This window comes from Numenius arquata, chromosome 5 (genome assembly GCF_964106895.1).
Source record: "Numenius arquata chromosome 5, bNumArq3.hap1.1, whole genome shotgun sequence".
NCBI lineage: Eukaryota > Metazoa > Chordata > Aves > Charadriiformes > Scolopacidae > Numenius > Numenius arquata.
The window spans coordinates 37,911,445-37,938,934 of NC_133580.1; the positions used below are offsets into that span (position 1 = coordinate 37,911,445).

General features: G+C 36.2%; 1 protein-coding gene across 2 annotated transcripts in view; it reads right to left on the reverse strand.

Annotated features, from left to right (window-relative positions):
• FBXW7 (F-box and WD repeat domain containing 7) overlaps positions 1-22,075 on the reverse strand; it is a 99,195-nt gene extending 77,120 nt beyond the window's left edge. The window contains exon 1 of one of the 2 annotated variants that reach the window (XM_074147104.1): positions 21,590-22,075. In XM_074147104.1, the coding sequence (XP_074003205.1) occupies positions 21,590-22,075 (486 nt within the window). Of the gene's footprint in view, positions 1-4,100; positions 4,462-21,589 lie in introns of those variants that run through there. The other variant, XM_074147107.1, reaches the window with a different exon arrangement.
• Positions 22,076-27,490: the final 5,415 nt, after the last annotated feature.

Below are 27,490 nucleotides of genomic sequence, written 5' to 3' on the forward strand. Positions count from 1 at the left end.
ACTCAAGCACGTACTCAAGAAATACGTTTTGTTGCAGAAAAATTCAGGACTACATTCCCCTGAAAAACCGAACTGTCGGTCTACTTGGTTAAACTGCTGGCACAAGCATTCACATAGATTTGACTGACAATGAAAAGGGTGCTGTGGTTGTTTTAACACAGAAATGAAGCGATAAAGAAACAAGTCCAAATAAGTGAAGTTGTTCATGCATAAGACACATTAGTATTTCAAATAAATTATTAGCATACCAGTCAACCAGAGGAAGGAAAAGGAATTAGAGTCTTGTTCCAAATGCTCTACTGTAGTAACAAATGGACCGATACCGTATGTAATGAGTAAGACCAGTGGATGCCTTTGTATATAAAAAACACATGCTGGTATACAAACCAATCCCTAAATGCTTTATCCTGTGTTCACCTAACACATAAGTACATCCTACAGAGGGAAGCACTTCATTGATGAACTAAGTTGACGAATTGTCAAAATCTGGGCAGATGCATTTTAAGGTGAAACGTACGCACATATAGCAAAACTATTCTCACAAAACTGTACGGTGTAACAGAATCTTTGGTGTCTCAGAGTATGGGCACTGAAAATGGATACCCTTATTACCTTGACTTTTCTAGCTTGGAATACCATGGGGTGCACACTGAAACCCCTGCTTTATAACAATTCAATGCTACTTTAAGCCACTTGAAATGAAGGAATGCTGCCAGTGAACAAGTCACTTACACAAATTCTCCAGCTTATCAGCACTTATTAAAAACATATATTCAATGTGATGAAATTGTTATACAGCAACCTCCAAGGCAACAGGTACTCAAATTTTCAGGAAAAAATACCATGGAAAACTAAAGAGGGAAGAAATCTGTTTTTAAAGTACAGCTTTTGAAATAGTCAAGAACTGTAATGGCTCAGAAGGGACAAAACACTTCTACTGTTAGCTGTTTAAGAACAGAGTAAGGGAAAAATCACATAGTTAATTAAGAGACCAATTTTTTGTCAACGGAAAGTCTTTACCACGTCAAGCAAAATACAGCACTTGATTTTAGAACATATGTGATATACGTGACTATCTTGTAAGTATGTTCAGTGATCAGCTGCAGTTACATCGCACTGAAAAGCTAAATGATATCTGATACCTGAAGTGTGTACTACTTGAAAGGTATTCATTGGTTCTTCACATTATACTGCAAAATATACTTCAATGCCTACAAAAGATATGTTAATGGCTAAAGAGGACCATTTACATGTCTACACTTGATGATCAATGCTTTCTGTGACAGTTGTGAAGGAATACATGTTTATTATGTAAGTACAGCACTTTTAGAGCTATGTACGTATTCTCAAGTGCTACACAAAGAATGTTCAGTAATACTATTTTTAACTGGATTTGATTAGTAGTATTGCAGACAAGTGTTTTAACTACATGAGCAAACTGGCAAAATGCACAAGGGCAAACTATTAAGTCCTGTGACCATTTATAGTGCACTTCTTGATAGAAGCCCAATATAACTAATGCAGAGGATGCAGAAGCTATGAATTGTAAGCTCTCATAACGGAAGTATTTTTACTCCCAAGGATCATAGTATGCATTTTAAAGATGTTTTGCTTGGTTTAATGTACAATTAAGGAGAGGAAGAAATGAGTTCAAACAAGGAGAAGGTCGATCATCTCTAAGTCAGGTGAGTGTTTGAATGCCACAATCACACACTTCCCTGAAAAAAGTTGGTACTGACATATTACCAACTCAGTAACTTAGAAAGAAACTGTAGCTAATGTTCTAATGCACATCAAGTTTAGGTCCGAACATTAAATGCTAAATAATACAATGCATTACTTATGAAATGAAAAGCAAAATTAATAAAAAAAATATATAAGAGCTGCATATCGGTGAAGACTGTGTCAGTACTCATATTTTACATGAAAATGCTTTTTTAATTCTTACTATGTTTACTAAAACGATAAATCTACATAACAAAAGTATTGATTCTCTCACTTGTTGATATGCAAAATCAGGTGGTTGTTGGTTTGGGTTTTTTTTAATATGCAGAAATGAAAACGCAGATCTTGTATGCAACCTACATGTGTGAGCGTGGAAGGAACCCAATATGGTAATCATTATGAGTTACACGCAGGCTTCGAGTGCTGCAAGGCATGAGACTAAAGGCGGAGCTCTCATCTTTTCCACTATCAGCAGCCATCATACTGACAATTATTAGTTTCAGAAGACAAGATAAACTTAAATAGATTGATGATATCTTAGCTAGTAAAACATACATTTACAGCATTTCTTAATTTCCACCTTAGTCCTAATTATAAAAGACAAGTAGATGCTGAACAGCTTCTTAAAACCTCCTAGACCTAAACCTCCGAGTCATTAAACTGACTGCTTGAACGTGGTGTAGGACAGGACAACCAAGATAGATTGTGGTCATTTTGGAACAATGCAAAATCTTCAGAGAACTGATTTAGAATTTATTTTTTTTCATACTTGTGATAAGTTAATGGGTGACCACACTTCTCGTTACAGAAAATACACATATAAATCATGAATATTAAAGTTCCAACAGCATAACATATTAATATAGCCACAAAAAGACTTGTGAAATATATCTACTAAACTTATCTTCTACGCTGTATATTATGCTTTATCCAAGACAAAGGCACTAAAACTATCCAGACATATTCCAAATGCTTATTTTCAAGCAAACAGTTCCCAAATCATAAAAAAAATAAAATGAAAGAACATCTATTTAAAAAGAGGGTTACTTTATCACTTTCAATCTCATGAAATGTTCCTATTCAATGTTGAAACCTATGTATAATACCTAATTTCAGAAAAAGATAATTCTCTGAGATGCACATGATCCAATATTAAAGCCATATATATATATATACATATAATGTTCTAAATTTTGCATTGCTGCAGGTTGATACTATGTTGCTAGCTTTCAACACATGCCATATACCTTTTACATATAAGAAACTCTCAGACATTCAAAGGAACACAGTAAGAAGAAATTACGCTTTCATGGGTGATCTTGTCAAATTTAAATTTCATCTGATTTCACTAAGTTTACTAAAAGGAGTAGGTTGACATTGAAGGAAAGCCAGCACATTTACAAAAGGTGAGCTAGATTTTAAAACTTGCATCAATAAATGGAAATCCTATTTATTCAGTAGCAATAGAAAACTTGAAGTAATGTTGGGAAAATTCATTATGAAGAGCAAATTTATTTATAATTTTACTGAAAAAATGTACCGAAGAATAATCAAGAATAAAAATTAATTTTACTTTAAAGAATATGAGCTCAGCAGTATGCAAACTGAGTAATGAAATTGTGATGTAAGTTGATTTGAAAATATTCACTTTTTATTGAAAATTGTATATTACAGAGAGAACGAACTTAAAAGACCTTTTTTTTTTAACTCATAAATGTGCTTTACGAGCCACTTTATTCATATAGTTCCTGAAGCTGTAGCATAAGAGCCGTGATAGTTTGTCAGGCTAGGATTGTCTATATATAAACTATATCGCAACCTCCACATAGTAACATGCTATTTTTATTTTCTGTAACAGCAAAAATGTTATCTCCATTACTCAGTTACAAAAGTATTAAAATCAAATTTTAAGAATCCTTACTAAAAATGTTAAAATATTAATTAGTTTAACAACCCTAAATTCTCTACTTTAGTATCCAACAAGTCGCATGTGCCAATACAATTCAGAACTGCATTCAATCGATTTTACTCTGAACTATCTACATCACCTAAAAGAGTGAATAAAAGCAAAATACACATTTATGAATGCACCTATTTTGTACAGTGTTTGTTTTCAGCTACATGGTTTACAGCTATAAAAGAATCTCTGGCATGTCCCTTTATATGAGTAATAGCTAAGACAATATGTATGGATTTTAACTAAATTAAAGCACAAGAATTATTGAAATAAATGATCCGAGGGCTCCTCTGTGGCACCCTGAGAGAACAGATAATACAGATATTAGTGTTTCTTCATGGAATGAATGCGCCATGACAAAGCACAGAGCTACAAGCCAACTGATCAAAATTCAGGTTTTCAAGATTTTTAGACTTACCCGCCTACGGCAGAAGGGCAGGCCCTGTGCAATGATGCTGATGCTAAATATCTTCATCACCGTTTGGTGTGGTAGAGGTTCTTTGGTGCTTTTAAGATCAACAGGAACCAAGCCATGGTTGATGGCCGTTTTCCCAGGTTTGGACATTTTATCGTTCTTACTTTGTCAAGTTACTAATAATGCAAGAACATTGCCAAAAACTTTGCTTCTAAAGTTGCATGATTTTTTTCTTTTTTTCTTTTTTTTTTTTAAATAAAGAAGAAGTTTCAGCCTGGTGATTCAGCTCCCCACAGCCTGCTGCCTTTGTCTCTCAACCTTCTCCTGCCAAGTGTCCTGACCTGTCTGCTGCTCAGTGAAGTGCAAGCTATCCTAGTATAGACAGGAATTAATCTACCAAGGGGCAGGCAGACTGCTCCTGCCAGTCAAACAGCTGGTGGACCTCCCCTGCAATGTCAGAAGAGCCCTTCTCCAAAAAGGGATCCACAGACCGAAAAAGAAGAAGAAAATCATGACTGCCAGGAGTTTTAATAGCCACAGCCACTTACGCCTGCGCTCTACAGAAATACATTTTTTTAATTTTTTATTTTTTCTAATGAGTCAGCATTGTGCTTTCAGAAAGAGAATCCAAGGAGATTGCAACCTTCAGAAAGTAACAGTGTTACTGCAGGATCAACTTCACTGCTCACTGGGCATACTTCTTTTAGACTTTCAATAAAATTTGACAGCTAGTAACTAAAAAACTGACCTCGAGTTTGCTGTTTCTTAACCACAGTGTCCACAAATATAATATACTGCTAAGTCCAAAAGTTAAAAAAGGAAACAAATGAAAAAAATATTGGAAAGAAAAAACGGGAGTCCCCTAAAATGAAGGTATTGGCTCAAAACTTGCTCTTTTAATGAAAGAGGAGGGTATCATTTTATTTTCACCTACATTGTGATTTTCAGCTCCTCCTTCCTGGCTCTCCTCAGTTATGCACAGGTATCTCAGCCTGCACAGCCCCCCCACCTTCCCTCCTGCTGTGGGGTGAGCAGCATCTGCAGGGCTTGGCTCTAGGGATGCAAAGGTACTGGAACAGTCTTCCCTTTTCTGGTCATCACAGGTTTGGGTACCAGTTTGCTCTGGCCTATCCATCACACTAATGGAAAGGAGAAGGGCCTTTCCTCTGAGAACAGTGTCCCCCAAAGGATGTGTGGGAAGATCTGCCTGCCCTTAGCAACAAAGTGGACCGAGGGCCATTTTTCAGGAAAAAAGTTCTCACTCCACCGAACAAAGTTAGAACAGCCAAGTCTATTACTCTGATTATCTGCAATTAGTTTACTTCCATCTTAAATAATTTCTTGATCAAATTAGCTTTCCTACAATCCCTTTAGGTTCCCACAGTTCCTTTCCGATCCCTATACTTGGACATGTTTCTTAAAAATATATTCAAACTCTGAACACCTTTTTGAGCAAAACTAAGTAGAAAGAGATAAAAGCCTGTGAAAATGTCTTACAAAATTTCTGATAAAAGACGCAGAAAGCCATCAAAAGACCTTGTATGAACTGGTCTTTGTATGAGTCGGTACAGTCCAAAACACAATGAATAAATGACCATTAAGAAATCTTACAAGTCCCTTTATGCATAAAGCAGCAAAGATAATTAACTGTATAATTATATGAGGGCAAAAGAGAGAGTATAGTAATGCCTTAATGCTTGAAGCACAACACTGTAACTTGACAAAAGACAGCATTAAAATATGCCTGGTATTAGCATCTCCACTTAGCCCTTTGTTTCCCCTTCAAAAAGCCAATCTGTAAGCACGTCTCACTCGCATATAGAGGGCCTCCATGAAGAAACATTTGCTTGTTGAATGCTTTTTACCAAAAAAACCCAAAAAACCCAAAAAGCACTCAACACCTATAAAAATCCCTGATGTTTCACTGAGTATATATATATTACAGTAAGCATTCACTTATAACAAAGTACCTTTCTCAGACAAACAAAAAAATTCTTATTACTTTACAGATGTTGCACATGAAAATGCTATTACAGAATGCTGGGTAACACAATGTTTTCATGCAAGGATTTATTCTTTTTCTATCATTCCATTCAAATGCCATTCTAAAGCACACTTAGACATACATTTTCTTCTAAAAGACTCTTTACATTTCCTTCTTTATACTTCATCCTATGAACTCCAAAACACATTAACCTGTACTGAACAGTGATATCATCAGATCACAGTTTATAGCTTCATTCTGAATTATTTCATATTTGATATAACAAATACCAGGCTTTCACTTGGCTGGAAGACTTTAGAAAGGTGTCTTGGGATCTCAGTTTCACTCAAAGAAGAAAACTTCCCTGAAGTTCTTCAAAGAGGGAGAAAGAGTAGCCTTTTGTTTCTACTTCAAATAACTGAAGAACAGAGCCAAACCCCCAGCGAGATCAACTCATATATCCCTATTGATGTATCATTCAAAAATAAGCAACAGGTCAAAGTTTTACATTTTTGATATACCGGTCACCATCTCAATCGTTCCAACAAATATGGAAGTTTACCAAAATGTATTTATATTCATGTAATTTGAGATTTGAATAGAATGCATGTAATGTGACAAGATCAGAGATGGTATTTCATACAAAGCAAACCTCAGATTCTAGTTTAATAAATACTCGATATGTCACTTAATTGCATACAGAAATGTCTCTGTGAGTATGCACTAAGAGAGACTGCTGAAAAACTCAGTTTTAAAAGATTATTTCATTGTGCAAATGCTGAAAAGAAAATCTGACAGCGTGGCAGTCACTGTTTTAGTACCAACTGTTATTAGTTCATATTAGAGCCTCATATCTTACTACTTGACACACTTATTCCCCCCTGCCATTGTTGGGTTTTTTAAAAATATGAGCTGATAACCAAAATGCAAAACAGGAACACAACTCGGCCCATTTGCGTATTTACATACAATTGGGGAGCAGACAAGACTGAAGTATGGCATTCTCCAAGCACCACTCACAGCACAAGTCTTCAGTTGCAGGTTATTCTCACACCTCTTGAAAAGACAGAACTCTAATTGTTAGCCCTCTTCTTTAGTTGTTTGAGATAAAAGTTCCACGAGTACATTAGTCTTTCCTCAGAACTTCCAAACTGTTCTAGAATAATTCCACAGGGACACACTTGTAGCTGAGAAGAAGTATCATGTTCACATTCAGTGTAGTCCCCTTTCTAAGTGGACAAAGCCAAAGCAAAATAAGGCCGGGTTTTTTGTCCCACATGGAATTACAATGCTAGATTTCACACTTTACCAAAGCAATAAGGGAAAGCTTCAGTTTTTATCTCTGCCTATTTTTCCTCCCCCTTTTTAATCATCATCTCCCAGAAAAAACACTTGCACTAGCACATGAGAACCTGTTGGCCCAATTTTATTTCCATGTATCATTACCTCTATTTAGTCTTAGATTTGCTACACATTACTGACTGTAAGTATTATTGTCTTACAGTAATGTTTAAAGGCCCCAAGCTATGCTGGACAGCTATAAACATTTAATAAGTGAAAGTCCACAGTCTGAAAATACAACACGGTCTAAATTAAGCAGTAAGAGGGTGTAACAGGAAGACAAAAATGGAGAGAGATAGCTATATTAGAAGTGTCAGGAATATATTGCATATACTAGATATCACTTATTTTTGTATTTATTACACATATAATTCTAATTTAAGCTCTAAATGTAAAGTTTAAAGAGGCACTCTGTTGCTTTTATCTTTAAAAGCATGTTTTTTATATTATACAGGGTGAGAACACATACACACTTGACAAGCATGAAACTATGAAAATTTGAGTTCGAATACTCTGTAATACACTTCTCTAACATCCTGTTTCTAAATGAAGTGGGGCTGATTTCCAACGATACTCTTTTTAAGTGCCTGTCATTTTAATCAGAAGATCACATTTGAAATCAGATCACTTTATTTAGATGCATACAAGTGCCAGAAAACTTGAATTTGGAAAATACTAGTTTGAGATCATCATGGGCTATTAACTGTAAACTTAAGAATCCAGAAGACTCCTTTCTTTTTGGCTGGTCCAGTGAAGAGACGTCTTTGTAAAATGAAAGCATGTAGTAAGCAGCAATAATTTTTATACCTTCAGAGTAATTCAAAGTGATCCTGTAGCAGAGCTTTTTAGGAACTGTTTACCGGAAAGCAAATTTGATTAAATTAACTAGCTCATTCAGTAGGTTTAACTCAGGAAGGCTATGGTTTTAAGACATGGATCTAAGAATTTATCCCAACAATGAAAACCAGCTTACTCAAACTTCCCAGAATCTTCTCCTAGAGCTGACAATTTTTTTGCATGTTAACGTTACTGGAACAAAATAAACAAACTCATGACATTTTGATATGGCAATAGGACAATATAAGACCTAACGAAACCAAAATAAAGTATTTGAAGGTATAGCAAGATTAAAATGCAGAAAGCAGAACCCCAGACCGTTTTTCCACAATTTTTAACGTTGGTGGTGAACAGCTGCCCTCAAATGGATAAAGCAGAGCACTGCAACATTTTAAAAGTCACCTTCTCAAAATAATAATAGCAGCATAATAATCCTTTGAATAGATTTGGTAATATACTTCCTAAATAACATTTTTAGTAAGCTCTGCATAGCTGTAGCATACAGAATGCACTATAATTTACATTATACACAAGCCTATTGCTCCCTTGATATTCATGCTGGTCCCTGCCCATGTGTAGAAAGTGAGAACTATTTTGTTAGCAAAGCAAGACAGTCTACACCACACTAGTGGTCTAGGGACCGTGGTCTCAAGTTTATTTATGTGAGGGGTTTCTAATACCAGCATACCAATAGTTCCCAAATGATACATTGCACATTAGACTGCTTTGGACAGACAAACAAATAAACTGTATAGAAAAAAGGCACTGCTGTACAAAACTAACTGAAACTGTATTAGTGTGCTGCACAGAAAAAAAAACCCTGTTGCTCTAAAGAGTCTCTAGTGTATTCAAGTTTACCCAATACAAAAACCTGCATGTGTAAGAAAACGTAATGACACAGACCCCTGAAGACAGTATGGGGGGAATCAATGGAGGGGATCATTTTGATCTCACAAGATCAGAATTACCTAAGAAATGTACACTTGAACAGTATACAAAAGGGTGAAAACTACTAGTAAAACATGCAAACTGATGTCTTTCTCCGTAATTCATGGGGAAAAAACCCAAGTGTAGTCCTGTTGTATTAACAAGCAACAGAACAAACAAAGCCTGGCTCCAGCCGAGACTGTCATGCTAGTTTGAATTGTGCTTGAATTACACTACAGCTTCTCCAAGGCCTTACAGTCCCAAAACTCTGGGAACCTACATAGAAGAGTCATTCTAAACAGCCCAGCCATAGCAAAGCTTTATTTCAGGCTTTGCCTTTCAGGCCTTACTATGAGTTTTGACTAGTAAATGGCTTCTACTGTATACGGTAAGGAAAAAACATCAACTGAACCTGTTTACATGGTCAGAGGAAAACCCAGTTCCACAAGGATTCAGTGATGCCTAACCACGTGATGGTCACGATGGTACTAGTGCAAAAGGGCATTTGACAGGGACCGTGTGCACAAGTTAACTTTTTATAGGGTCACATTGCGTGTTCATGAAAGAAACATATAGATTGTCCAGTAGACTGCACATTAGCAAGACTATATAGTATCAATACTAATGACGGTATCATACCATTAAAACATATACCTAACTAGGCACATTTTTGAAAAATAACTCCTACCATATTTGGACATCCCTGTAAGTGTATATAATCATTTGTAACCAGAGGCCTATATAATTTGGCTTTAATCCACAAGCCCCCTAATTTTGTTTATTGTACTATGTGGTCTTATTGTCATTGTCACTTTTTTTTTTTTTTTTAAACTATGTTTAAAGCATGTGTCTTCATTTCTTCATCAAACATTTCAGAAAATATTCCAGCTATGTAACAGAAATCCAGCTGCATCATCTTGCGTCTTACAAATATTCCAGAAATGTCTGTCCAGTCCTCATTGGCTACAATATGACTTGTTGGATAAGCAAGTTCAACTCTTTGGTCTAGTCAGAATTGCACCAGCTGTTAAAAAGAATTGCTACAGCTGCTCTGTAGGAATTTATTTGCTGACCACTTATTTATGCTGTTGTTGCACCTTTAAATAAAGCTGAGACAAGAATTAAGAACTACAACAACAGGTAGAGAAGTCATGCAATATTTAACACTGGATTAAAATGCAAGTCAAATTCCCAACTGAGGATAAACCAGGGGAAGGGAAAGCAGGTGTTTTTATTAGAAAGAAGGCTGCTCTTATGAAAAAAAGACGACAGGGAACTGAAAAGTTAAGTTTTCCATACAGTAATTCGGCTTTCCTTATCACTATATAACTCTTCCATGGAAAATGCAAGACTTTCAATGAGAAATACCCTTATATACACACAGGCACAAAATACACACAAGGCAGTAGCAAAATAGTTAAAACATGATTATCAGTTTCTGAGTAGCGTCAAAAAAGCACTGCCAAAAACTAGGTTTGAACTTAGAATTTTCTTCCTTTCTACATATTGAATGGAAAAAGGAACAATCCTCAAAACATAGCAAGGTGTTAAAAATATTTCTGCCACCTAATGCACCTAAAAAATATATTTTTTTCTTCTGTATGAAAAATTGTATCCAGATACTGTTTATTAAGCATTAAAAAAAATTTCCTCTCATATGAAGCCTGACAACATAGCAACACTCTTCGTATTAGCTATATTACCTATCATCAAAATAAAAGGTCGAACAATGCAGAGTATTACATTTTGTATGTTTGAAATAGTATAGATATCAAGGTCTATTTTGATACAAGATTGTGTTTTTCTTGCTAGAACTGTAAAATGCACATAAATCTAACAAATGCAACAACTGATTGTTATACTGGCATTCATTTGATAGCACCAAATTAAGCTATATAATCCTTTTCAGCTGGTTAAGAGCATACTGCAAAGGGGTGTGAGGCTATTTATAAAGCTCAAAATATGCGAAGTAAAGAATGTCTAAGACTACAGCAAAAAAGCAGGTAGACTGTGGAAGGGCTGACACTCTTGCTTGGCATGGTTGCCACCTTGATCTTTTACATGTCGTCTTTCCTTTATTTCCACCTTTTTTTTTTTTCTTTCATTTTTAGATGAAGGGGAAGCCTTGTCTGTATTTTTACTTAACAAACACTGGCTTTCTCCGATTTGTTCAAATATCACTTATTATTTAAAATGCTTTTAAGTATTTAATAGAAATCTACTTTTTGCATGTGGACAACCAAATCCAGTTTTGAGTTTACTGTCTGTCTGCTACTCAAACCCTACCAGCAAAGCAGCGCAGTGCAGCAGTACCAAAGCCTGACTGGCACAGCATGGGAAAAGTTTCAACAGCCTGTCCTCCAAAACAGATACACATGCATGGACGCAAACACACATGTAGCGTACTTGCTGTAGGACATGTAATACTAGTGGTTTACACCAAAATTTGTGCAGGTGGTTGAATGCTTCAGGGTAACAACTAAAAGTGTCCTTGCTTTGGATGAAGTCCAGCTTAAAGAGAAGGAACAACATTATTACATTTGGCAAGAACAAGGGATCCATAATGAATGATGTTAAGTCTCATTTCTTCCATTTAGGTGTGTCACTTCCAGTTTCTTAATTTCATTTTTATTTATTCTTTTGAATTAAGTGAATTGTTTTCTGTGTGCTTTAGAAAAATCTGGCCAAGGATCTGAACTGAAGAATTTATGACATTGGTAAAAAGAGTGTTTATTATTGTTGGTTTTTAATGGTTTTTTAGTACTTAATATATTTGTGTCAATAATGATCATGGTAGCTGCCATCCTTAAGGGACACTCTATAATTTAAGTGAGAAGAACAAAGGGTCACCTGTCCACTTCCAAACACAGAAAACCAGTGGCTGGATGACATAAGAATAAGAACGTGATTTGCACTTACAGGAAATGTTGCTCATACTTTACTTGAAAGTAGTAATGACTTCTGATGATAAGGTGGAATTTATCCCTGCTGGCAATCTGTGGTGGTGTTGGTGCATTTTCCACTTTAGCAAGGGCACCAGGGATTGAACACATGTATTAACATTTAATAAGCATTAACAGAGTGAAATTTCATAACACAGCTGAAAAACATAGCCACTGTCTCCCAAGATTGAATTACACTGAATATTACTAACATGCACTATTTGCTCTTTTCATATTATGCAATATACAGTCAGGTAGTAAAGTCAGTAGAAAACAAACTTTTACTAAGAACAAGCATAAAAAGAAGTAAGGTTCTGTAAAGAAGTAGTTGGTTTGGACCAGCTTGACTTAGGACAGAAATCTTTGTAGTTCCTTAGTAATTGTGTCCTTCTCAGATCCTCTCCCTCTTCCCAATTCTTGTTACAAACTAAAGAAACAAACTTTAGAATCAGCAAGAAGAGGAGAAAGGAGAAATAAGAGAAAAGAGAAGAAAGAACACAAGAGATGTCCGACAGCAATGTTTTCCACTTGTATTTCAGTGCTATTATGGAGATACTCATCTATGCACAAGAACCTTTAAAATCTCAGTATCAATTACCTATATGTAACACTGTATCATAAGTTGCACTATACAGAGTCAATCCACACAAAGTTTTATAGAGATTTTTTTAACATAAAGCACATTTTAAAGTAATTTCGTGAAATCTTGACCTTGTTTGGCCAGGAGAGAATGGGCAGAAAGCTAGCAAAATTTGCATAAAGTTTATGAAGATTAGACAGTGTTCTCAGTAACTACACGATGGACAAGAAGGGAGAAGATGCTTGCAACAAAGAGAACAGTTTATAGAAACTCTGGTTCTAGGTTTTATAAGAATTTTTCTAATAAAATTCAACCAATGAATGGTAAAACACTCACACGCAACCTAAACAAAATGTAACAGTGGATTAAAAGATCTATACAAATGTATAGATTATACAAAATATACTGCTACACAAGCATAGCTTCATATACAGATCAGACACCGTATACTACCAAAGAAAAACAGTTCATGTGTCAAAAATCATCCTTTGTCAATAGACATTAGATGCTGGCTGTTAAAATGTTCTGCTTAGACAGCTTGGAAATTTTGGTTTTAAGCATTCTGCTTGTTCAGAAATGATTAAAACAACGTAGAAATTGACATTGTCTAGTTTTCCTCCTTACACTCAAAAATTTGTAAAGATATGTAAATTACTTTACTGTGCACAGTTTGCTGAATAGCAACATGTTCTGCAGATAATGAAGAGTCTCATACAGAAGTAAAGGATGTACTGCTGTTTTGCAGATTACAGAGAGTGAGAAATGCATCAGGAAAAAATGTTAGTCCCACAGCAGCTGTTAAACGTAATTCTGGACCTCAGATCACCTTCTGTCCCTCTGGCCCTCTAAACTAGTTTCAGATCTCATAATTTTGTAAGTATAAAACATGAGTGAATACAAGAAATTTACTAATCATAACGTATATTTTTAAACATACACATCAAATTCGTAGCCAAAAGAATATTTAACACCTTCCATTTGGAAAGAGGGGGTATCAATAAACCCAAAAACTAACTCACCAACAAAAGTTTTACTTTCTTCACACTTCGATTCACCATTTGCATTGTTTCATAACCAGCAATATCAACTGCAGTTAAGCCCCAAAAAGTGAAGCAGCTTAAAATTTACACTCAGAGCAACAGCATCCACTGATAAAATGCTCGGTAAATAAAGCTGTATCACTACAGGCTGGAGATATTTGGGCTAACGATCACATCAGGCAACAGCACCTGCCACATAGTCAAGAACAACATAAGGAACAAATGGCATATTTAAGTGGGGCAGAGCTCCCAAATATATTTGTTAGACAAGCCATGGATCCCAACAGAGCAAAGCATACTGAAAGTATTCTCAAGCACATTTTCATGATTTCTACTTCATGAAGTTGTTGCCATGTAATCGGTGAATGCCTATGACACGGATTTCAAAGCCTATGAAAAAGCATGCGACTACAAGACACTGCTTCAAGTAGTTATCCTAAAGGTATCAATTTAATTTATTCTACACAAAGTAACTGATACAGCAATTTGATTACACAGGCAAGGTCCTTTCCAATATTTACCTTTAAGGAGCTCTGCATAGGCCAAGCAACTAAAAGACAATTCAAGTCAACACAACTTTGTGGTGATGCATCAATCCTGAGCAAGTCTAAACCAAAAGGTTGTTTCCCCACCCCCTGCAAGGTGGCTGCCATCTTTTCTGCTTTAGGGAACTGCTGGAAATATACCTGTGAACAACCAGCCAACACGGTTACAAAACATGCATGTTCAGGATAAGCTACTGGATGTGCCTGGTAAGAACCACCAGGAAATAAGGAAGGTACACACTTTGAGCCCCAGGCTTCACTGCAAAGAAGATGCACATGTACATTGTCAGATACCTATACAGACAAATCTGGCACGACCAAAAGCTCTGTAGGTTTATTTTCCAGTGTGGCTAGTTGAGGTGAATCCCTTGACTGGAGTTGAGAGACTGACCTCAATTACTGGCACAGAAGTAGAAAATTGCTTCTGCCTTGCTCAGCTAGGTCTTTAGTCTAGTAAGCAACCTCTGTAACGGAAAACTAAATGAGAAACTAAATCAGCACTCTCACTTTCCGCATCAAAAAACATGCATCTTTCTGTAATGAAGGGAAAAAAATCAATTTAAATCTACTTATTAAATACAATCTTGTAGTCAAAACTATGACCTAAACTGTCAGCATCAATGTTTTCCATTAAACTACTTTTCTTCCTTCCCAGGCACTGAGACTCTTGACTTCACTTTCTGTATATGATTACTTACTTCACAAATTATACATTAGCACTGTCATTTAATTCTATAGTAGCATTTGTAAAAATCATACTGAAAAGAGGTAAGACACCATTTGTTAAGGGAAAGAAAAACCAGAATTTATTATAGAAGAAATTCCTGTCCTTTGACTGCAAGTGACAGTTTGACGTAACAGTTAAATTTAATTACTACGTATTTCAAGAACTTTGCGTGAGAAAGCTGAACTAGATAGCCAAGTTCTTAGAGGAGCCACAAACTGTATCAGGGATAACCCCATTACTAAAAGCAGAGCCCACATATCAATTAGTAAGCTTCATGATCCACTTACAGAATAGGGAAAATTAGCAGAGCGGCAATTATTTAACACCAGTTTTACCTGCAAATGAAAGTGTAGGAGCAATTCTACTTCCAAAAGGCAAAAGTACAGCTAAACCTCTGCAAGCCTTGGGCAGCAAATGAAGCCATTACTTAACACAGTCAAGTAAAAGCAGAGCAAGTGAGAAGTACTTTTGAAAAGTGCTGGTATTTGTAGTACAGAAGCGTGCTGCAGGTTAGTACAGATGGGGAAGAACCTTGCTATCTACAAAGAAACTGAGAATCTGCATTCCTTCCATGGATGCTTTAACATTTAACAAACTACATCTTAATGACAGTTGCATAACCTTTCCAAATGATCCTGCATGCTTGGAATCATTAGCAACTAAACTGTGTGGTATATAAATGAGAAAGAAGTCAAAGGTTAAAAGCCTTGATTGATATTAATCTCATAGTATGAATATTCCTAATGTTATTGCAGTCCAACATATAAATAAGGCTCAGTAACAGAAGAGTAAAAAAAAAATAAAAAAATTGAAGCAGTAAAACTTGCTCCGAAATAATCAAACTGTCACAGTAACACAAAAGTAATTCTGACTGGCAGTTGTAAAGACCATTTATTGTTTGTCCTAAGTCATTTACTTATTTAACTCATTGTATTTTAGTGCTGTAGTTCAGAATAACCAAGGGAGGAGAAAATTTGCCAGTTCCTATGCTTTTAAAGAGAATGATGTGAAAGAAGCTTTAATTAAAAAGGAGAATCCCAGAGAGAAGCAAAAGGAAAAAAATTATATTGCCAACGTATTTGAATATGATTTTTTTTTTTTTTTTACAATCAGAGTGATTATTAACATGTAGCCTTTTTGACACAGCTTTAACCGAATTGTTACTTAGTTGAAAAACTCCTTAAAGCATTAACTGCTAGGCAACTCAGGAGATGAAAGGCATCAAGACTCTACATGCCCTATGTGTGATTCCTGAAAAAAATAAAGAGGAAAAAAAGCACCTCTTTTTGTCGCATAAGGTTTTTCTCTTTCTCCTGTGAACTCAGAGCAGAGAACTATATATTGCATTCTTATCACACAAGCCATCTGAAAATGTTTAATACTTATTTTTAAAGGAAATAGTCCTACATCATTTCATATCGTGGAAACCGATTTCTTCATAAATTAAAAATACTTAGTCCTTCTGTTCCAGTTGTATTTATTCCCTAGACTTAGAAAACACACTTAAAGGTTTTAGTTGTAAAAAACCTCTGCAAAGGAACACTGCACTTTGCTGCACTCCACAGGGCTGCAGCAAAGCAGTAGCAGCCCCCTCTGCTGCTCAGAATAGGAAAAAAACTATTAACATTCACTGTTACAAAAAACACCACCCCACCTACAGACAATATTGCAACCTTCTCTCAATTGCATGTACTGCCTGTACACAAACCACTAAACTACTTCCAGGGATCAGTGTTTCTCTATTCATCCTTTATTTCCCTCTATTCCTATAAAGCTTTTAGTCTATTTCCATTCTGACAATAACTGCAGACCTCAACCAGGAGTTTCTTTTCACTTCACTGCACAAACTGCCCAATGCAATTTTAAGTTTTCTATGGTTTTAAAAATTAATGTTATCCTCCCATATCAAGCCAAAAATCACTAAAAAAAGTAAATCCTTTATATCCTTGTGGCTCTACATACTAGCTTGGACCAAGCACTTCACAGTAAAAAAATCTGGCCCAGTCTGCACTATTTGAGAGCTCAAAGCTATGTACGTGAGCGTGGCTCTAGATTTGTTTCAGAACTTGAGATGGATATTTAAGCTCCAAGGGACAACTCTTTCTTCCTGTGGTACAGAGTACAACCTGGATAACCAAAGGTTGAAATCCAGGTGTCAGTCCAAGATAAAATAATGCAATGGTTGACATAGAATAGGATTAACAGCATTGACGCCAGTTTTTACATAAAAACATGCTGCTTGTCAACTATGTCACAAACACCAGTTGTGATATAGATAAAATATTGCTGGCATGATATATTTGTTAAACCTACGATTTCAGGAGTATGAACATAGGTAGATAAACAATTCAAATCTAAAATAATCAAGAATGTTAATTTCTGTGATCTATTTGCCAGCGACTCCCAGTAATATGTTCTTGCCCTTGCAGTACTACAGAATCCCACGTGCTGAGCAATAGAAGCATTTAAGGGCAGTTGCTATGAAATATGTGACGCACTGTAAATGCATTTGTTTGCTTATGTTGTGATTGTTACACAACCATTCCTTAGGAACCCGAGCAATACAAAGTCATCACAGAGGACTGGAAATGGATGCCAAAAATACGATGCAATCAGTGAAGAATCAGCACCAAGCACATGTTTCTGTGAATGTCCTGCACATATTATTTACTTTGCCTTCCTGCGCTATTTAATAATTTTATATAACAGACATGACAACATTTGATAGGGCACAGATCAATGCAAGTAAAAATTAACAAACAGTAAAGAATATGATGAGGTACACTGTATGTGAGAAAACTCTAGTCGCTTTAACACAACTAAGCAATTCTTATCTGTAGGTACAAAGGACACAGCCCATACTTAGAAAACAGAAGGCTCTCTGAAAAAATATAATTGCATCATGTTAGACAAGTCATGATGAAATGAAATCCCAATGCAATGCTGCAGTCAAAAGCATGAACAGAATTGTTATATAAACAGGTAAATATATAGCATGATCAAATTTTAATTGTCATTCACACAATTGCTACTGGAGTTTTAATTTCAGTTCTGATACCTACAATTCAAGATGGACGTTCAAAAATCAGACACAGTGTTCAGGGAAGTATCATAACGAGAACTAAAAAATTGAAAAATATGCCCAATGGACACAGTGTTCTTATTATCATGTAACATTTAAGACACCTTTCAGGAGTGAACTTGATTGCTTTATGTATGTGGGGCGAAAAAAACCCTGCTTGTTAAACAGCTCTTCAGTACAACAGGAAAATAATAAATTGTAATGGTCAAAAAAAGAAACATAACCGGAAGAAGGCAGAGTAGAGTAAAGGAAAAGAAGTTTAGACACTGATGATAACTTAACAAACTATTAACCTAGGCTTGAGATAGATTTGCCTACTGGACTGTTTCCTGTTTTCAAATGGTGGAATTTTTCTAAAAATATGCTTTAGCTTATGCAGAAGTCAATACAAAGCAGCCTAATGTTTTATGCAGGAAATTGTAACAGGTAACCACAAGGACCCTTCCTGATTTCTGGGTGTTGCTGGTGAATGCAACGAAGACTCTCCTGAATCACCAGCCTTCTCATTTCAAGAGCACATGCCCTTTAGTCATAACGTTTTCACAACATTATGGCAACAATTATCTCAGTTATTTTCGCAGAGCAGTAGTATGAGGCAAGTATTTATATATAATTTTATATATATTATATAAACATTACCCAGAAACACAAATATATCTATAGAACACAGCAAGCTTGCTGCTGTCAAGTGGAAGTCCAGGAGACAGGCGGCAAATGCAAGCAGGACACATTGTGGTGTTACACGGGAACCTTGCCACTTCCTTCCTTAACCACACAGAATCCCACAGGCCAATAACCAAAAAACATCAGATTAGAAAGAGACTTTCAGTAGTTTATGAGGAAAGCAATAAAAAGGTAGGACGAAGAGATATATAAAATTTGAGATGAGTTGCACAACACTTACAGCAGCAGAAGCTGCTATTTTAGTCAGTCTCACTATTATCTCTTGGTATTTGGTTGTGATGAAAATTGTTGCCAATGATGCTACATACAACCAGATCAAAGTAGTAACCGTGTTGGATCCGGAACGTATGCTTCTGAGGCATCAGGCGCACACACTCAGTAAGTAGCAGATTCAGACACCACAGATGTCACTGGTGGTGAAAAGCAAGTTTCACAGGAGTACAGCATACGGCAAGGGAGCAGGTAATTCAGTGAGAGTTATGAGACTGTACTAGACTACAAATGCTGAGAAGCATATCTAAAAAGCTAAAATAAGTCTATCTTTAACAGGTAGAACCAGAAATAACTTCTAAATACAGCTGAAGAGTCTACAAATACTGCTTTTACTTCTCAAAAGCAGCATATTAGTCAGTCATGTTTATGTTTACTCTGGTAATACATTCATGCTCCAGCACAGCTCTATTTCTACAACATTTCTTAACACAGAATGTGTTCCTATGGTTAAATGTTGGTTTAATAATGAATTGGCAAGATTAATGTTGCATTATGTCAGTCTTACTGTATAATCATGACCTACAGCAGTGCTGGCTCCAGCAGCTTTAAAACCTGTGCCGATCCTTCAGGTAGACAGTTAAAACTACCTAAAATAGAGTTGCACCATGAATCAAGAAAAATTCTCAAATAAGGTTCACTACCTGGCTCCCCAACAGTTCTTTTGCAGGAGCAGAGCCTCGGGACAGAGCAGAGATGACAATGGCCAGCACTGCACAGAAACACTATGCAAAGCAACTATCAGACCACACAGAAATCGTGCATCTATATAAAAATCTTTCAGATCGCTTCCTTCAGGCTACACCAGCTTGTTTCACTTCATGTCAAATACGCTTTAAAAAAAAAAAAAAAAAGAAAGAAAAAAATCTCGCATTTATTGTCAGACATGATAAATGCCCCCACCACCACCACTGAAAACTGTGCTCTGCTCTGTCTGTATATAACTTGAGTATGGTTATTTACAAGGCACTTCAAAAAGTTTCCCATTCAGAAACTTAAAAATATATTTTTGAGTGTAAGCATTTCCTACATTAAATATCAAGTTCTTACTGGATGCAAGTTGCTATATGATACTCAGTAAGTCATACTAAATCTAGGAAAACCAAAGCATTGAAACAAACACAAGAATTTGAGTTGTAAGAAGCCACTTGAATGACATGAAATATGTCAGTATTTCACTCCAAATTAGAAAGAATATACTTCAGTACTTTGAACAGTAGAATCATCAATAGAAAACTATATAATTTACCAAAATCTCATGTGAAAACATGCCGATTTTTCAAAAATCAAAGATGTTAGCTGAGATACTTTAAACGCACAGGTGAATTGCATACTAATTGCTGTTACCTAAAACAATTGCTGCAGTTTCCAGAAGCAAATGTTCATCCTATTTACCCATTCTAGTGCATCTTCGAGACTGATTCTCCATCTCTATACATTTATGTTCATACTTAAACACATAGGGAACCCTGTTAACTTATGTTAATTTTTTTTCGTGGTTTTTTTTTTCTTTTACATCAGGGTTTTTTTTTCTTTTAAAGTACATTGTAAAAATTTGAGGATATTTTGTCATTTTGTTTTTTGAAAGGCGAGAGGAGGCTAGGTGTTCTATTACCAATTAATGATTAAGAAAGAGAAATTGGTGCATAGGCTTAGGAATAGCATTCTTCCACAAGAACACTTGCCAGCTCCTTTTTTTTATTAGTCAGTATCACCACTTCCACTATTCTTTCAGTTTCTGCTGCTGCTAAGAGTTACAATTCCTGCTTCCTAAAGAATTTGGAAAATATGGTGAACTACCAATGTACACTGGAGCCAATAATCAAAAAAGTTTTTTTTATCTAAAATATTAGGTCATATAAGTAGCAATAAAAATACAAATATTAATTTCCAAATTCTTACTGCAAATCAGAAGTTTTCAACAATCATTGCACACAATTTACAAGGTCCTCACAAGTAGAATACTATACAACATTATGTAATGACTTTGTAACCAAATGACTGGTTAACGCACTTTTTTTAACATGTATTTTGTCAATGAACTCACTATAACCTGGCCAGAAGGAAGAACTTGATGTTTCTGTAATATTCCACCCTATTTTTTCATTACAATGTTTTCGTCTAATTGACCCGGATTTTCTGAAAGAACACCACATATGTACAATTACTTACCTTCCTTCTTGCCTTCTTAGAGGAGGAAAATATCGTAAATAATGCCGAGAGGGTCTTATCAAGTGTATGAGTTAGCATGTAAAAATATTTATAAAGAAACACCCTGATCTTTTGAACATAATCATCAGAGCTCTATTCCTTAAAATATACAGGAGTATTTCTTCACGTCAAATGCATGCAAATAATTTGATTATTAACAGTTAAAACAGTATAGTTTGTGGACTGCACAAATTCTTCATAATGAGCTCTTTAGGAAGTAAAATCTTTTGCTTCATTGTAAAACTTTAGTTTAACATGCAAATTATTTTCCAAAATCCAGAGTTATCAAGGATTAAGAACACAAAAACATGTAGTTTCTCACCTTTGTTTTTATGTAGAATGGCGATGACTGGTGAATGGGCAAGTCCATGAGGCTATTGGAATTTGGGACACTGTTGCTATTAGCATGTTCATCTTCTCTACTGCTGTCATCAGACTGCTCGAAATCATCACTCTCCTGGTCCATTTCCTCCTCCTCTTCCACCTCCTCCTCTTGATCACCAGCATGTTCATCATCTTCTTCCTCTTGGTTACAGGTGGATTCTTCATCCACTGTAATAAGTCTATTGTTATTTTCTTCTAACTGTTCCTGCTGAGACTCATGCCTGTCATCAAATCCAGGTTCTTCTCCTATCTCCCCGTTCCTCCCAATGTGCTGCTCCTCTTGTTGTCGTCTTTGCTGCTGCTCCTCCTCTTCTACGACCCGATTCATCTGCTCCTCATCTACTTGGCTTGAGGAAGCATTACCTCGAAGAGATCCACCAGTTCGTCGCCTCTTGCTGCCCACAGAGAGCAGTTCCTGATTCATTTCCAAAAGCCAGCTTGCTACTTCTTGGACCTTGGCTAGGCTATCTGAAGATGCAAATGCTTTCACATTCTAAGGAGACAAAAAAAGAAAGAGTGCGAAATTACAAAAGTTAAGTTTTTAATGCTTTATCTAATCAAAAATGTATTTCATTGTATTACTCCTGACAACTTCAAATACCAAGAAACAAGGAATAATTTCTACTTGACACACAACAGAAAAAACCCAAACAAATGTAGACAACTTTGTAGCAAGAGAGTTAATTTTTCTAAACAGTCTGATCACCATCTCTGTAAGCACCAGATTCTATGAAATTCAGAACTACTTGCCCTCCTAGAGAACTCACAAGAACTATTAACGCTCATGTTAACAGAAGATCCAAGCACGTGATATTACTTGCTAAAAATTGGACAAAGTTCATTTTCAAATAGCACTATATTTTCCCTCTCATTTGATTATAGACTTTATATATTACTTGCAAATCATGAACTGCTTTTAGTCTTATGCCTTAAGAGCAGGCATATTTTCAGGTACAATTGAAAGTTTAATTTCTTGTTACTATAATTTTCTTTTAGACAAATGAAAAAGAGAACACCCCCTAAGGAATATAGCCTTATCATTTCCAAGTATTAAATTAGCCACAGAGATGCCCAGTGGTCAAAAGCAGACATCACTAGGTAGCCCACGCAGCCCAGAAACGGCACGTACCTTGCCTGTTAGCAGTATAAGTTCTCCAAACTCTAAGAAGGTACAAGAATTGTTAAATGAGAAGTTAAAAAATTGCCAAATTTAGGTGCATATTAATAGAAATTGAAAACTACTAATGCAATTTCCAAATTATCCACACATTTGGCTACACATGTGTACAAGCAGTATATAAAACCAAAGGGATATAACATAGCCTAGCTAGATCTTAAATTTGGTACTAGATTTCCAGCTATACAACCTTTCAGGCTGTCACACTGTGACTCTAGTTCCCCTAGATTCCAGGCATGTGTTGAGCAGGTGAAGACAGACATGAACTCAACAAGTACCGGATTCACAGGTTGCACATGATAACGTGTGCAAAGAGAAAATAACTAGCTTTTTCATCATGTATAGAACCACTGGGTGTTCATAGACCACACCCCACACTCAGCAGGCTACACTGCGAGAGATTCAGAAAGCACAACAATACAATACTGGAAGGGAGCACAACTTCTCAGTAGGAGTAGCAGTAGTGAAGGATATAAGTTTCCATAAATACTTCAGTACAGGAAGATATTATCCTAACCTCTCCCATCTCATCCCCTCTACCTTCCCTTTTTTTAGAAAGTGCTCTCTCTCTTATAGTTAAAAAAAAAAAAAAAAACAACAAACAAAACAACAAACACAAAACAACAACATGAAGCTTAAAAGTTTAAATCGCACTTATTCAGTACCAACAACATTATTCCAAATAAACGCATCAATTATTGGTTTAGGTCTTACTTGACAAAACTGCAAATGCTGCATTTGTTTCTGTAACTTAATACATACTTTCAATTTGTATCTATAAGCAACAAACCTGAAAGGTCAGCATGGAAATACTTAAGTAATAAAATCCGCGATTCTGCTAAATGCTTAAGTGACAAAAGTAACACTATTGTTACTGTTAATATACCCAGGTAAAATTTCACTCCATTAAAAAAAAGGTTATACATAATATTTTAAATTAGGAATAATTTTTGTAGTGACCATCAAGTCATAAAATTAGCTTCATTCATAACTGATTTCAATTTTACCCTGTATTTGCACAAATAAACTTGTTTTGTCCAGAAGCCTGTAAAATGCATTATCAAAATTTAATTACAAGCAGTGCTACATCAGAAATCATCAATATGCAAAGAGGTGATGCATTTGCTAAAGAACAGATGGATGTACATTATCTGAGAGATTTGAAACATTAAAGCTGCCTTCTGTCATGTAAGTGCTTTCAGAATTAACTACTGTCAGCTAATACACAAGATACGATCATTTCCATATATAAGATAGATAAGGAATAAGACAGGATTATTATTTTGCAGGAAGAAGTATATTTACAAATCAACTACCAGAGAACTGAAATGCTGTGTTTTCAGCTACTGCCTCCTTTATTTATACTCTAAGAGCCTAAAATGACTCAAATCAGCTAAACCCCCACAGATCCATAGCAGAAAGCTGTTGCTTTCCTACCCACTTCAGACCGCAAAGAGGTTGTTTTTTAGACAGACACCAAAACATTGCAGTGCAGTGGTAACACTTCTCATAAACATGAAAAGCTCATTGAACTTGGTCAACAAGTCCAACTTGGCAACTCCCAGTGTCATAACAATTGCAGCTGGTCCTATGGAAAAGCAAAATACAAGGAATCCCCCTAAGGAAAATGGAAGTCCCTGGACCGATCCAACTGTAAATTCAGAGTTGAAGAATGCATCCCCCATCTGTATTGAAGATCAAATGCTGCTTAAGCAGAATTCTTCAGCTTTATCCATTAAATTTCCACAGAAGATAGATGATAAAAATAACCCAGAAAAACAGTTGCTCAGACCCACCTGTAAGAAATGCCAAGCAACACTGGGAAGCTATGGAGAAAACTCCTCAGGTTTATCTACCACAACAGGCCACACTCTGTACTGAGAGAGAAGGACGACCACTTCACTTCTTGCTTTACTGCTGAAGTATCTCTGTCCCTCTAGCAGACACAGAAGTTGTTATGCGTTTTTGTAGATTAAAAATGTTTAACTATGGGAAAAATTAGAGATCTCCACCAGTACTGCTGGTTTTTATTATCCCTTTTTTATCACTTGAAACTTTAAGAAAATTAAAAGGGAAATGAGGTGGGTACAGAAAGGTGGGGTAGTCATTTTTTTAATGAAGTATAGCAGAACTTGAAAAGGTTTTGAAGAATTAACTTTGAAATTAGAGAGACTGACTTGGATATTAAACTGAGTCATGCTAATACTGATCAGGACAGCAATTCATGAGAAGACAGAGTAGTTACAGCCATAACACGGTTTGTGGGAAATGAACGCTCCTACAACAAATCTTTTTTGAGATTACAGATTTAGCGTACAAAGACAACTGGACTAACATAAAAACTTCTGTAGATATTTGATTAAATCCTGCCTAATATATTAATATAAATAACCCAGTAAGAAGCTAAAATATATTGAATTAAGTAATACTGAATTATAATTGAGGGAAATAGAAGGTAATAAAGGAACATCCCACCCAAGCTAAGGATCTCCTACTATTTCATTTCAAATCCCAACCTACCTTCTGAAAGAAAAATAAAATCCTTATAAGCACACTTTGCCCAAAGATTGACACCGGCATGTTGGTAACTTAAAGCTAGGTCTACATGAGCAAGCAGTGCAGAGCAGGAGGGGCAGACGTGCGAAGCGGAGACACAGCACCCAGAGGATCTGGGCTGCAGGGAGAGGAAAGGGCTGTTATTTCCAGACCAGCTCTGACCCCCAGAGCCTAAACTGACCCTCACAGCTGGAGCACATCTTCTGGCTTAGTTTCACCCTGAAGGTGCTCTGGGACAGCTGTGCTTTAACTCATTCTATTGGGGAGCAGGTGTGAACAATCAGGAGATACACTTTTAAAGTGTGCTCTTGATATAAACACAACATCAAGCAGATAGAAATAAACAACATAACTAACAAAAAAGGAAAAAAAAAAATTTGAGCGTACGGCCGTGATAGCCAACAACAGAAAACACCATAAGCAAGCAATCTACATGCCGTATTAAAGAAAACATTTAATATGTTGATCTGATTACTAGCTACACAGTTTGTACACGGGAAAGATTCTGAACAACAGCAAAGTAACAAACCAAAACAATCAACATGCAATTAATGGAAACTATAAAAAGTCAAATGAAGAATCTAGCACCTTCTTTTATAGGTTATGTCAGTGGAAAATTATCTTCAAGCAAGGACTTAACAAAGGTAAGATATTCCAGGTAAAGTCACAACCTAAAGTTATGAGCTTTAAACAAAAGTTACCGGAGAATAATTCTGCTGCATTACTAGGGCGGCAAACTCGATCATAGTAACAGACTCCTCAAGTCATAAAATTCTGAGTTGAATACATCGTACAGAAGATGAAAATAAAAAATCCTTCCATATTTCATCAGCACAAAATGTTGATTAGAGCAAGATTAACATACAGCTTTAAAAACTTTCAATAACTTTTCATCAAAATAAAATACATCATTAACAACGCATCTCATTCTACAGGCATGCAAGAACAATAAACTACTACTTCCAAATGTATACACACCTCCAATTTCTTGGTCAGCTCCACGTTCCAGAACAAATTAACAGCTAAAAAGATTCTCTGCTCCTGCTCTGCTATTGCCCTGCCCAGCTAAGCTCTGCCAACACTTCTGAGGAGCAGCACATGTGCTCCTATCCTGCTCCCTTTTTCATTCTCTCTAGATTCTCTAACAATCATGTTGTTTAGTCAGCGCAAAGTGGTCAAAGTAACCAACACTAAATGAAAGTGCTCCTCTAATTACTTACTTATGTCAAAAATAAATCTGACAGCACACAAACCCCCTAGATTTAGTATTCATTAAATTTAAAAAAACCCAACAATTAAAGTTTCCTGTTCAAATTTAATTAAGTCCAGCTGCATCTAATCTTCTTGTGTGGCCAGTTAATTATCCCCCTCTCCACTGTAATCTAGCCCCAACTTTGTATCTACCTTCTGAGGCTTTTCATCAAGTCCTTGTGCCCTGACCTCCTCTCCTAAATGTTTCTTAAAAGACAACTCCAGTTTCCCCACCACACATGCTCTACGGTAAGATGCTTCTCCCATTCTTCTCACCTGCTTCTATTAACCCAGCAATCCTGTTTCAACAGACCTAATCCCTTCTCTCCCTATTTCATCACCCCAATTTACTTATTTCTCCCTGAACTCCCTCTTAACACAGTTCCCTCTCTAATCCCATGCCTCAGCCTCCCAATCCCTTTTGGCCCACAGTGCTACTTTACAGTCCCGGACAGTTTGCTCCGTTCTGATCCATTCCCTGAAGAAAGTGAAGGGATTTAGATGAGACAGAATAGCTGACAATACGAGGATAGTAAGAGCACGATAGTAATAGCTATCAGTTATGGGGACAAGCACACAGAAGCCATTAAAAAAAAACAACTTTGTTTTAACTCTGGGCTGGAAAGACAAAGGGTTATAGAGGACCTGTCACATAATCCCACCTCTTTTGGTGGACACAGGTGAAGTATTTAATATAGGATAAAATATCAAATAGCACACAAAACTCACTGGAGAATGAGAACACAGAAAGTAGTTTAGGAAATGAGTGATTGCTACAAGAATTCACATGTCTTTAGCAGTACTTAAACTGAGTGGTATAAGGAAATATCAGAGGTAGAAGAGAGATGAATAGAC